Here is a 13,179-nt window from a genome sequence, read left to right as displayed (position 1 = left end):
CACAGGTAGACTGTGCGCTGTGTGAAGAAGAACTTCCTTTTATTTGTCTTAAACCTGCTGCCCATTAATTTCATTTGGTGGCCTCTAGTTCCTATATTATGGGAACAAGTAAATAACTTTTCCTTATTCACTTTCTCCACACCACTCACGATTTCATATACCTCTATCATATCCCCCCTTAGTCTCCTCTTTTCCAAGCTGAAAAGTCCTAGCCTCTTTAATCTCTCCTCATATGGGACCTGTTCCAAACCCCTAATCACTTTAGTTGCCCTTTTCTGAACCTTTTCTAATGCCAGTATATCTTTTTTGAGATGAGGGGACCACATCTGTATGCAGTATTCAAGATGTGGGCATACCATGGATTTATATAAGGGCAATAAAATATTCTCCGTCTTATTCTCTATCCCTTTTTTAATGATTCCTAACATCCTGTTTGCTTTTTTGACTGCCACTGCACACTGTGTGGATGTTTTCAGAGAACTATCCACGATGACTCCAAGATCTTTCTGCTGATTAGTTGTAGCTAAATTAGCGCCCATCATATTGTATGTCTAGTTGGGGTTATTTTTTCCCCAATATGCATTACTTTATATTTATCCACAATTAAATTTCATTTGCCATTTTGTTGCCCAATCACTTAGTTTTCTGAGATCTTTTTGAAGCTCTTCACAGTCTGCTTTGGTCTTAACTATCTTGAGCAGTTTAGTATCGTCTGCAAACTTTGCCACCTCACTGTTTACTCCTTTCTCCAGATCATTTATGAATAAGTTGAATAGGACAGGTCCTAGGACTGACCCTTGGGGAACACCACTAGTTACCTCTCTCCGTTCTGAAAATTTACCATTTATTCCTACCCTTTGTTCCCTGGCTTTTAACCAGTTCTCAGTCCATGAAACGATCTTCCCTCTTATCCCATGACAACTTAATTTACATAAGAGCCTTTGGTGAGGGACCTTGTCAAAGGCTTTCTGGAAATCTAAGTACACTATGGCCACTGGATCCCCCTTGTCCACATGTTTGTTGATAGATTAGTAAGACATGATTTCCCTTTACAGAAACCATGTTGACTTTTATGTTCTTCTATGTATCTGACAATTTTATTCTTTTCTATTGTTTCAACTAATTTACCCGGTACTGACGTTAGACTTACCGGTCTGTAATTGCCGGGATCACCTCTAGAGCCCTTTTAAAATATTGGTGTTACATTAGCTGTGTTCCAGTCACTGGGTACAGAAGCTGATTTAAAGGACAGGTTACAAACCATAGTTAATAGTTCCGCAATTTCACTTTTGAGTTCTTTCAGAACTCTTGGGTGAATGCCATCTGGTCCCCGTGATTTGTTACTGTTAAGTTTCTCAATTAATTCCAAAACCTCCTCTAGTGACACTTCAATCTGTGACAATTCCTCAGATTTGTCACCTACAAAAGACAGCTCAGGTTTGGGAATCTCCTAACATCCTCAGCCATAAAGTCTGAAGCAAAGAATTTACTTAGTTTCTCCGCGATGACTTTATCGTCTTTAAGTGCTCCTTTTGTATCTCGATCGTCCAGGGGCCCCACTGGTTGTTTAGCAGGCTTCCTGCTTCTGATGTACTTAAAAAACATTTCGTTATTACCTTTTGAGTTTTTGGCTAGCTGTTCTTCAAACTCCTTTCTGGCTTTTCTTATTACATTTTTACATTTAATTTGGCAGTGTTTATGCTCCTTTCTATTTACCTCACTAGGATTTGACTTCCAGTTTTTAAAAGATGACTTTTTATCTCTCACTGCTTCTTTTACATGGTTGTTAAACCACGGTGGCTCTTTTTTAGTTCTTTTACTGTGTTTTTTAATTTGGGGTATACATTTAACTTGAGCCTCTATTATGGTGTCTTTGAAAAGTGTCCATGTAGCTTGCAGGGATTTCACTCTCGTCACTGTACCTTTTAATTTCTGTTTAACTAACTTCCTCATTTTTGCATAGTTCCCCTCTCTGAAATTAAATGCCACAGTGTTGGGCTGTTGAGGTGTTCTTCCCACCACAGGAACATTAAATGTTATTATATTACGGTCGCTATTTCCAAGTGGTCCTGTTATAGTTACCTCTTGGACCAGATCCTGCGCTCCACTCAGGACTAAATCGAGAGTTGCCTTGCCCTTGTGGGTTCCTGTACTAGCTGCTCCAAGAAGCAAGCATTTAAAGTATCAAGAAATTTTGTCTCTGCATTTCATCCTGAGGTGACATGTACCCAATCAATCTGGGGATAACTGAAATCCCGCACTATTATTGAGTTCTTTATTTTGACAGCCTCTCTCATCTCCCTTAGCATTTAATTGTCACTATCACTGTCCTGGTCAGGTGGTCGATAATAATCCCTACTGTTATATTCTTATTAGAGCATGGAATTACTATCCATAGAGATTCTATGGAACATGTGGATTAATTTAAGATTTTTATTTCATTTGATTCTACAGTTTCTTTCACATATAGTGCCACTCCCCCACCCGCACGACCTGTTCTGTCCTTCTGATATATTTTATACCCCAGAATGATTGTGTCCCATTGATTGTCCTCACTCCACCAAGTTTCTGTGATGCCTATTATATCAATATCCTCCTTTAACACGAGGCACTCTAGTTCACCCATCTTATTATTTAGACTTCTAACATTTGTGTACAAGCACTTTAAAAACTTGTCGCTGTTTATCTGTCTGCCCTTTTCTGATGTGTCAGATTCTTTTTTATGTGAATGTTTCTTGTCTGATCTGGCCCATACTTTATCCTTTTCCATCCTCTCCTCCTGACTAAAACCTAGAGAATCTCTATCAATAGACTCTCCTCTGAGAGAAGTCTCTGTCTGAACCACATGTTCCTCTGCAGCAATCGGATTTCCCTCTCTCTTAGTTTAAAAATTGAAGAACAATAAAAGGCTGGCTCAGTGCTCACCTAAGACCATGCTGTGCGCATCACATGTGCTCACAATACCTGGCACATTTGTCTCATTACCAGCTCTTTTGTACTCTGCTGCGTAAGTGTCAGTACGATTAAGGGTCTGAAAATAACCCACTAAAGCAAGGAAGTACTTTGTGAAGGCTGAAAATCCAGGCTGACATTCCCATCTGTTCTCTCTCCCTGCAGGGTGGACTCTGGGAGTGAAGGGCAGCAGGAGGCAAAAGGTAAAGTGACAGTAATTTAATCCATTGTTTAAGCTTTTGTACACTTAAATCTGACACTGATACTAAAAATCCTTATTGCAGACCTGAGTTTCTATTCTTTCTATTCATCTTTTGTTACACTTTATTATTATAGTTTTGGGGGTTTACGTGAGCAATGTCACACTCCCCTCTCCAAAAAACCCTCCTATATTTGGCTCTGTTGAAATACAGTATTTGCTAGGTGGTGAGTAGATAGCAGTATCCTCCTAAAATGCATTCATTTTTAACCCATACAAAGACTATAGGATCACTGTACGGAAACCTAAAGGCTGCAGTGTAATGCAATAATGGAGAACTGTCATTCCATTTCACCTACTGTATCCAAAAATACATTAAAAGAACATTAAGGTTGCAGAGTCAAGCACTCTAGTTAGGAAATGCCCCTCTTCCCCCACTTGTTGCTACTGCCTCCCCTCCCCTTTCCCCCGTCTTCTGCTCCTGTCCCTCTGCCCTGCACCTCGTTTCCCCGTTCCTTAACCCTCTGCATTTTGAGTCGGTTCACAGCATGGTCAATCACTCCCTGGGGATGGTGCATGTGCAGTCTGGTTGGCACGTAGGAGCTGTGAGAACATACTCAGTGCAGATGGAATCTTTAGAGAATTTAGCTGCCAAATTCTAACAAGTCTCTATTGAGCATGTGCAAACTCAGATTTTTTTTCAGGGGTTTATAAATTGGGTAGATTTTCACAGGGAGGGCAGAGGGCTCATCTCTGACACCCAGTCAACCCCCTTGCCAAATATCAAGTCCTTGCTTTAAAGCATTGAGGCACTAAAGCATCTCAATGGAATGGTTGCAAGAATAATTTTTTAACATGGCCAAAACACTGTATTTTTCCCTAAACTCATTCTGGGAAACGGATAAGGAATTCTAGCTGAAACGTTCTCAGAAAAGTCAGCCTGAAGTGGACAGCCAGCCTGGAAAATTTCAGCTTGAGGTTTAAATTTAGCAATGTTACAAGCAGCTGAAAGCAAGGTCTTATAACTGGAAGTATAGGGCAGCCTTAACTATAGGTACCGGTACCTGTGCTGCCTATAACAAAAGGAGTTTCATTATACTGGAATCCATTGTAAATGGGATCCACTCTGCATGCAACAAGGATACTATGAGTCATGTTACCCACAACATTACTATACAATTCAATACACTTAGGTGGTCTCTGCTCTGGGGAAACCGAGGACTAAAAAGGCAGGTTGAGACTGAGGTGCAAGATGACAAAAATCTAACAGACAAGGCAATTGGCTAACTTAAGACGGCTTTAAATACTTCAGGCATATTAAGATCTATTATTCTGTTAATTCTAAAAGCTATTTTTCAATTTTTAATTAACATGCATCGCTATTAAATTTAGCTCAGAGAAAAAAATCTCTCTTTTAAACAGGCCATTTATAAAGCCCAGAAAATAGGTTATAATGAAAATTCCAGCAGCGCTTTCACTCTATCATCATGATAATAGCTAGAAGAGTGGTAAACATCTGCGTCCATAAGTGACACAAATGTATTTCAGGGGGCTTTAAAAAGGACCATATCTCCTAAAGGTCTTAGAAAACAAATCCATCCATCATTAACTAATGCTGCACTAGAGAGTATATTGCCTCTTGCTTACACCACTGTGAATCAGAATAGCTGCACTAAAGTCAATGGAGTCACTGGTGTAAACCATATACTTGTATCTAAAGGGGTCTCATTTCCTCCGCAAGCACATACAACTCCATCTCCCATTAACATCAGTGGTAGAACAGACCTCTAAGAAGTGCAGTTACTCTACAACTCCTGAAAGTCTGACAAAGTTACAGAAAAACGTTAATATTTCTCACCAGAGCATCTTCAGTAGTTATTTAAAAGACTATGGGCCAGATCCTCACTTGGTGTAAATCAATTTAGGTCCACTGACGTCGCCGCACCAGCTGAAGGTCCTACTTTGCATTAATGGCAGAGACCCACTGTGATAGACTGAATTTTGTAAAGCAATGAGTAGCCAAATACAGATGCATGCAAAACTAAAATTCTGCATCACAAGATGTACTTGCGCAGTTTAATTTCTATGTGACATTTCACAGTGTCCTAGTAAACGTTTTGTGAAGTCCTAGTTACAGCACTCTATTATTAAATCTTTCCTAAGACGTTCACAGAGAGCTGAATTTACAGGTGGAGGGGATTAGCAAGCATCTACTCTGCATACTGCACACGCACTTAATTGCAAACACTTTTTAAAAACAAGTCCAGGGCCAGATTGTCACCTAACGAAAATCAGTGTAGCTCCACTGAGATTATTAGAGCTATGCTGATTTACACTAGTTTAGGATCTAGCCCCTGTAGCTTTCAATAAAAACTGCTTAACATTTTAAAAATTCACACACACACACACACACACACACACACACACGGAAAAAACCCCTCTGACAACACTATGAAACAGTTATTTTTAAAATACTTATACAACACCTTTATACCTGGTCTAGCAGGATGGAATGCTGAGAGTTCATTAGCTTCTCAAACAGCACTCTGGTGGAATTCAGGTCAATTCCAGGGATTTTGGGGCTGGTTTTAAAATGTTCATCGATTCTAAAACAAAAAACAAGCCCCAGACAGACATGAATATAGGAAAGATACAAGATACACAGGGAAAGTGCACCAATGGGGAACGGGTCTATAGACAGAGAGATAACAAGACTTAGAAAACCTGGAATCTTTGGCTAAATACAATAGTGCAAGATAGACTATTCCTTTTATTGTACTCTCTATGGGTCCTAATTTGGGAACCAGAGCCCTGCACTGAATCCACTGATCTTAGTGGGATTGCACACAGTCCAAAGGGTCTGCCCACACAGATCCAGTTGCGGGATTGGGACCTAAGCTTGCAAAACGGCAGTCCTGCTAAATGTGGCAAGAGCCCCTTTGATTTTCCCCTGGGTACTCAAGGTTTTTTTGTTTTGTTTTTTTTCAGGAGAGGGCAGACAAAGATGTTGACTGTGGTTAGGGCCACACAGTAGAACATGGAATGGTTTTCAAAGGAGATGAGGCTGGGCTTTTCAAAGTAGCTTAAGCGAGCTAAACCCCCAATTCCTATGGGCTAACTCTCTTACCCTCCTCTGACAACCTCACCCTAAAATCTTCTAGCCCTCCAACTAATCAAGGACCCAATCTAACCCCCAATACAGTTAAGAGGAGTCTTTCCATGGCCTTCAGCTGGTGTTGGATCAAGCCACAAATCCTTTTCTTTTTCGGCCTGACAGACATCTTTGAATGCAAAAGGCTGCATCTCACTTGGAATTGCCGAAGTTGAAGAGACAGACGTCAAGCTTGCAGAGGACAAGCAGTCTAACCATTTGACTAGGCCCTGGAGCTTCATGCAATGCACCTAGTAAGTGATCTGACCCTGCATCTGGAACAGGTTTAATGGTTTGTATCAGATGTCTACAGCACAACTCTACGCAGGTAAAAAAGCCTGTACAACTTGCAGATGGCAGTTAAAAGGCAATTTCCACAACTCCACAGATCCCAAGCACCAGCACCAAGTATTTCCCCAGAGCACTGTGGGAACTAGCCAGCCTTAGGCCTGAACAACGCTACATGCTCTCACCTGTACCCCGCTTATCTTCCCCATTCAAATGAGGTTCTAGGGTTAGTAAATAGAAGCATTTAAAGTTAAAAAAAATAGAATATTTTAAATAAAAACTGAATTTACACCAAAATACCCCTGAAATGACTGTCTGTTGCCTTCTCAGAGGGTCTGAGCTGAAGGCTTCACACCACTGGATAGGTGTGATAGGAAGATAGGAAGAACAAAAGGTGTTTTTCTTTCCTGTCTGAGCTGCTCTTGGAAAAGTCTGCCCGGTTTAACAAGTCTTCCTTCACCTAATTGCAGGCCATGACTCATCATGTCCCCATAAAAAAACTCCTTAACCTCATCTTATTCTATTACCTCCCAACAATTTATAGACACAGTAGTCACAACCCAAACCCTTCCCAACCCACCCTGCTCTTTCCACTGAGCTGTGCATATTCACTTCCTGTAGCCTCCTCCCATTGGTCACGCTCTCTAATCCTTTACCCATCTTTGTCACCTTCCTTCGAATTATCTCACTTTCTATAGGTCACTTGGGTAAAAACAAGAAGCTCAAAACTTTCCAAGGATGACATCACCAAATTGGAATTACTGCCTCATTCTTACAGGGCCGCACCTGTATTCAAGCAGTTCCACCACAAGAGCACGTATTTCCCAATAGTGACATGTTGAGAGCTTGGGCCTAGTTTGCTATCATCCCCAAACCTTCTCTGTTATTGCACTGTAAATGGCAGTCTCACCCAGCCCATATACCTACTGTCATTTTCACTTCACTTTAAAGGAGAGAGTTGGAGTATTGGGGTAGAGTATATTGTTTTGATGACTATTTCCTCAGATAAAAAATAATCATAACTACCCACAGGGCCACCCCAATGTCTTTAAGTCGTTTAAGCAACATTTAATAAAGCAATTCAAGTCTGGTGAGTTTCACTCTGATCCCTCAATAGAAACAGACACACCGACTAATAACAAACGCACAAGTCTTTTTTTTAAGCAATTCATCTTCCTTTACCAGCAAGTCACGAATCTTCCCCTAAACCTCTTGACTATATCTATCCAGTCATCACTCTCTGTCCCACCACTCTCTGCCTGATCACAAGTTCTTTTGTCTCATGGCCCACTGCAGCAGTGAGTAAAGTAGGTGACTCCTATCTTGTCTCTACAGGACAGCAAGCACAAGAAAGTCATGATTCTTGACCCCATTTGGCTACTTACTTCTTCTCCAGGAAGCTTCCATTCCAACAGGCAGACGACGACAATATCTGTACAACTTCACTGCTTGGAGGGGGAAGACAAAAGGAAAGAGGGGTGCTAGTATGAACAGATGTCATGCTACACTTCTGCATATCTCATTTGCTCTTTTACCAACAAGTCTAGTGGTCTCCCTTCTATCCCTTGTATGCAAAAGTATTATCATAACCACCCCTGTATTATAAGTGGGGAGACTGCAGGGCACAGAGGTTTAGTGACTTCCTCAACATCCCATGACAAGTTTTTGGCAGAGATGGGCTGGCACTACCTCCTTTCACTTACAATGCTTTCCCTAGGCCGCCCACATTGGAGAGGGAAGGGATTTTTTTAAATCAGACTGTTGAAAATTCCTTGCTTCTTTTTGTGAACTCTACTCTTGTGTTAAAAGATTCTTTCTTTCGAATCCAATGCCCCCATCCCTTCGCTTAGGGTCTGCGAAAGCTCTGACACATCTTCCTGGTTTTGCTAGGAAGATCTGACCTGGGAGTCCTGATATAAATTATGAATTGGTGCTGAAGTTCAGAGAGAGAAAGAGAAAGAGAGAAAGAGAGAAAGAGAGAAAGAGAGAAAGAGAGAAAGAGAGAGAGAAAGAGAGAAAGAGAGAAAGAGAGAAAGAGAGAGAGTGTGTGTGTGTGTGTGTGTGTGTGTGTGTGTGTGTGTGTGTTCGGCCCTTAGATTTCTCTACCACTTTCAAAGCAAACTTTGTGCAATAATCAGAGTGGACCATGAGTAGTGAAATGTACCTAAATACGTACCTTTTTAAAAGGGTTGCATCTGAACAGTTTCCGAAAAGCTGAATTCTCACCTACTGGCCTTTCCCTGTGATAGGAGCGAGACCCAAACTAGAAAATGCTGCTAAGTTCTAAAGCACAGATGCCAACAAAACAATTAAAGAAAAGCTTGTAAAAAAAAAAAAAAAGAAGAAAAAGAAGGTGGCTTATACAATAACACCTACTTGACCGAATTAGAGCTGTTCCGTTCTAACAGCTTTTGTTTCCAAACGGCTATAGTTTCATCATTTATTAAACAAGTGTAGCACAATTGATTTATGGTCCGGAAATCGTCAGCAGGCAAGGAATTCTGTGAGAAGATACAGATCTCAGTATTTAAGGAGAAGACACATAACACATTTCTTTGGGGTGGGTTGATAATAGGGCTGTCACATCATTTACCATCCCAAAGGCATCTCTCCCCCACCTCCGAAGGAGAAGATACTCCCAAACAAAATTAAAAAGGGAAAGAGGTAAAAGAAAAAAAATTGAGAATTTGATTTCTTACACAGTGCCAAAGGCCATTTCAAAGCCACCACTGACAAGTATAGATTGGGTGGGCTCAAGGGGCTGGTTTTATAACAGTGACTGTGTGATTTATATAGCTCCAAAAGGATGCTTGTCACTTTAAGGCACCCATCTCTGAGGAAATGAGGGGGGAAAAAAAGTCACCTAACGCCTCCCTATCCCCTGCCTATCACCACTGTAGATCTCTCAATTCAGTGGTCACAAAACTCCATCATGAGCTTATGTTGGCAGATCATCATCATGCTCAGAAACCACACAACAGAGACCCCTGTTCTACAACTGAAAAATATCCCTCTTTTAGAGTTTGCACTGCTGTTAATCATAGAATATCAGGGTTGGAAGGGACCTCAGAGGCAGGGATTTCCCTACACCCCCCCCGAATTTCCCCCTCAGTTTTGTGAACTAGTTACATGCAGTGTTGACAATTTAGTGATTGTTTGGAAATCTGAATTGAAACTGAAACATTAATATACACTTTAAAAGCATATAAAGTATATGATAAAATACGTGTATCTGAAAAAGTATAATAGATTTGAAAAGTATGAACACAGACTAGCTTCCTTATGCAGCTGTTGTTTTTTATGACAATGTCAATGCATTCATGTCGGTGATGTTGGCCAACCTAATAATGTCAAACCATGATGTGTAAGCAAAGTCTAAATGAGCTCTCCCTGACAGCTAGTGATGAGCTGGGGGCTGGAGGGAAAGGCTTCACGACCAGATTGTATTTACATTCATACCTAATCTACCTAGGTATCCAGCCAACAGAGCTGTGTTGCCCAAGTGATAGATTTTGGCTGGGATTGGGTTATAAATCACTTGACTGTGGGGGGGGGGGGGGGGAGAGTAATGAAATGTTATTTTTATTGTATGAGTAAAGGGCAGTAGAACTGTACTTAGCCTGTGCTAATTGAGGGCATCGAGAGAGAGGGTGGGGACAGGTGTTTTGCTTGATGGTCTGCCTGAGTGACAAGTACTATCTGACCTAGCCCTCTCCACTGTTTAAAGACAGAGCTGATTAGGCTCCATAGTTGGTCTTTTGTTCTGTTAAGTGACCACTACAGCTGAAATCATTGATAATCAGGTCTAAGTGCTTAGACCCGCTGTGGGACAGTGTTCCTGTGGAAGAGACGGCCCAGTCTGCACTAGAAGCGAGGTTCCCGCACTGAGAGCTCAGCTGAAATCACTGAGAGCTGGGTGGAACCTCAAGAGACCAACTCACAGAGGTCACAGTGACAGGTGGCAGCAGAAGGTGACGGCACAGGGCCACTGGCAACAGAGTGATGGAGTGAACATTGGCACAACTAACAACAGTGGCCAGAGCGAACAGTGAGCGGCTGGAGGAACGAGCAAGGGGCCTTCTTGCCCCCCACCTGGGAGGTGAACTCATGTGAAAGCACCTCTGAACTCTGAGTCTCCACTGACCAAGAACAACACTGGTGAATGTTAATGACGCTGTTAAGAACAAACATGGCTGTGGCATCATATTTTCTATTTAAGCAAGAGATACCAAACACTACAAACTGGAGGCTAATGTTAAGTGCATTGTCACTTGTTCATCCTGATGTTGAACACTGGTTCCAAACAAGACCAGCAAATGCTCACTATCTTTCTGCAAGAAACTTAACTGACTGGCTAGAATCATGTGATGCAACAGTGAAAGACTCTACAGTTGAAAAAGTGAAAAACTCTCTCACCACATTCAAAAAATTTGCATACATGGCTGATGAATGCACCGATGCAAATGGGCATCAAGTATTAAGTCACTGCGTACGGTATCTTGATGTCAGTGGTAGGCCAGTAGTTGCATTTCTAGATGTTCAAGTTATAGAAGACACATCGGCTGCATCTGTGACAACCCACATCTTAAAAGAGTTAAATGCTTGTCAATTGGACCGCAAACAGATGGCTACTTGTATATTTGTCGGAGCTGCAAATTTCTCTGGAAGACATGGTGGAGTATAAGCTTTGCTCAGAGAAAAGTGTAACCCTAATCTCTCCTATACACACTGCAGAGGCCATCTACTCCAACTAGCACTAGTACGAGCTGCAGACTCTTCAAAAGACATTTAAAAAGCTATAAATTTAATGTCTTCATTATATTTTTTCCAGCAAGATTCCAAAAAGACTGAATATCTTGGAAAATATAGAAGATACATTGGGACTGAAGTTCAAATTAGTCCACCCTGGGAAAACCCTCTAGCTTTCTCATGAGAGATCCTTGGCTGTTGTATTAAAATTACTCCAGCCATTATTACTGGCTTTGGAAAGTATCTACCAAGATGGAATGGATCTAAGTAGTGAGGCTGGTGTATTACTTTTGCTACTACGTTCAGAGAAGACTATTGCCATTCTCTCTCTTGTAAGTCTACTGTTGAAACCACTTGGGTCATTAAACAATACCATCCAGGCATCTGCTACAACAGTAGCAGATCTTTGTCCAGCAATCAAAGCTACATTTGGATCAGAGAGCTATCCACCGAAAAAGTACTGGAAGAAGCAAAGACTTCAGTCTAGAAGTTGACTAATGAAGGCATTTATACCAAATCCTTCAGTGAAGAGGACAAGAAGTGCTTGTTAAGACAACTGAAAAAGTACACGGACTTGATTCTTAAAAATCTAAAATCTTCTAGATTCTACTCAACCTCTATGTAGCTTTTACAGATCCCTGTCCTATAAAACACCGACAGCTGAGTGGAGTGAGGCATTACCAGCAATGGAGATGCCATGTGCTCAGGACAGAATAGAGAATTTGAACACAGAATGGAATATCATACGACGAATGAATGAAGATTTGACTTCAACTTCTTTTTTTTCATCACTAGTCGCTCGACCCAATCTTTATGCTATGTTTCCTGGGATGAAAAAGTAGGAATTCATCTCTTGCTACTCCCAGTCACAACAGCTACAGTTGAGCATTCTTTTTCATCATTGAATAGAATTTTGTGTTCTGAAAGCAAGTTGTCTTCTGCCTGATCATGTGAATGAAATAATGAGCATATCAATTGAAGAAATGGAAGTACCGGACACACGAGAAGCCACCAAAGATGAACGCATTGCATTCAAGAAGTTCATTAAGAGAGATGTGCAAAATTATAACAAGAAACCAAGAAGGATGTAGATGTAGTGCTTCATAGAAGGCTTAAGTAGCCAACTTTAATTTGTGTGATGATTTTAAAACATGAGTTAAATCTAATAAAATGGTCATGAAACATTTTTCAGTTTTTACTGTGGTGCCATACAACCCAGCTTCACCCTCACAGTCTCACCCCTCATCAGTCCTGACCCCCACCTCTAATTTCAATTCCTGGGGAAAACACTGCTCAGGAGGTCATCTAGTCCAACCCCCTGCTCAAAGCAGGACCATTCCCCAACTAAATCATTCTAATCAGACAGACTAACCCTTCTTCCTTTCAGAACTGATGCTACCTTTGTGAATTCAACAGCAAAGTAAGAAGAGACACTCTCCCCACCCCTACACACACTCTCTTGTAGAGAAAAGAACTAGCATTCTTTGCTTACCTCAGATTTGGAGCAAAGTACAAATGTCCGGTCTCCTCCACAGAAGATGTGTTTAACAATGTGATATTTAAAGGCATCTATTGAAGAAAGAGATACAATCGTGCTACAGATCAACACAAGTTTCCTTCTTCTTTCAACTATGGACCTATATTGCCTAAGGCCCTCCGCGCCCTCAACTCCAACTGAGGTCAATGGGAGCGGAAAGCATTCATCACCTTGATAGCAGATGCTCAGGGCTTGGCCATTTAAAATAGAAGGGGGCATAAAGACTCCACTTTCGTACCACAAAAGAAACATCATGACTGCAGAATAGGGCAAGAGAGACTCTTTACAAATCTCATCTATTTG

The 13,179-nt window shown here is 41.2% G+C and overlaps 1 protein-coding gene across 14 annotated transcripts in view; it reads right to left on the bottom strand.

The window, feature by feature from the left end:
- LOC102936148 (probable E3 ubiquitin-protein ligase HERC3) overlaps positions 1-13,179 on the bottom strand; it is a 113,888-nt gene that overhangs the window by 45,811 nt on the left and 54,898 nt on the right. For 10 of the 14 annotated variants that reach the window (XR_005225076.2, XR_006290307.1, XR_005225075.2 and 7 more), the window contains 4 exons: positions 12,832-12,908; positions 8,967-9,091; positions 7,976-8,038; positions 5,646-5,757 (listed from right to left, as the gene is read on the bottom strand). Coding sequence is in view for 11 of the 14 variants with exons in the window: in XM_043545133.1 (XP_043401068.1) it covers positions 5,646-5,757; positions 7,976-8,038; positions 8,967-9,091; positions 12,832-12,908 (377 nt within the window). In the remaining 3 variants the exon portion in view is untranslated. Of the gene's footprint in view, positions 1-5,645; positions 5,758-7,975; positions 8,039-8,766; positions 8,831-8,966; positions 9,092-12,831; positions 12,909-13,179 lie in introns of those variants that run through there. The other 4 variants (XM_007066645.4, XM_037896856.2, XM_043545136.1 and 1 more) reach the window with 4 other exon arrangements.

Source organism: Chelonia mydas, chromosome 4 (genome assembly GCF_015237465.2).
Source record: "Chelonia mydas isolate rCheMyd1 chromosome 4, rCheMyd1.pri.v2, whole genome shotgun sequence".
NCBI lineage: Eukaryota > Metazoa > Chordata > Testudines > Cheloniidae > Chelonia > Chelonia mydas.
The sequence above is the reverse complement of the archived record's forward strand: the minus strand, read 5'-3'. Positions and strand labels throughout refer to the sequence as shown.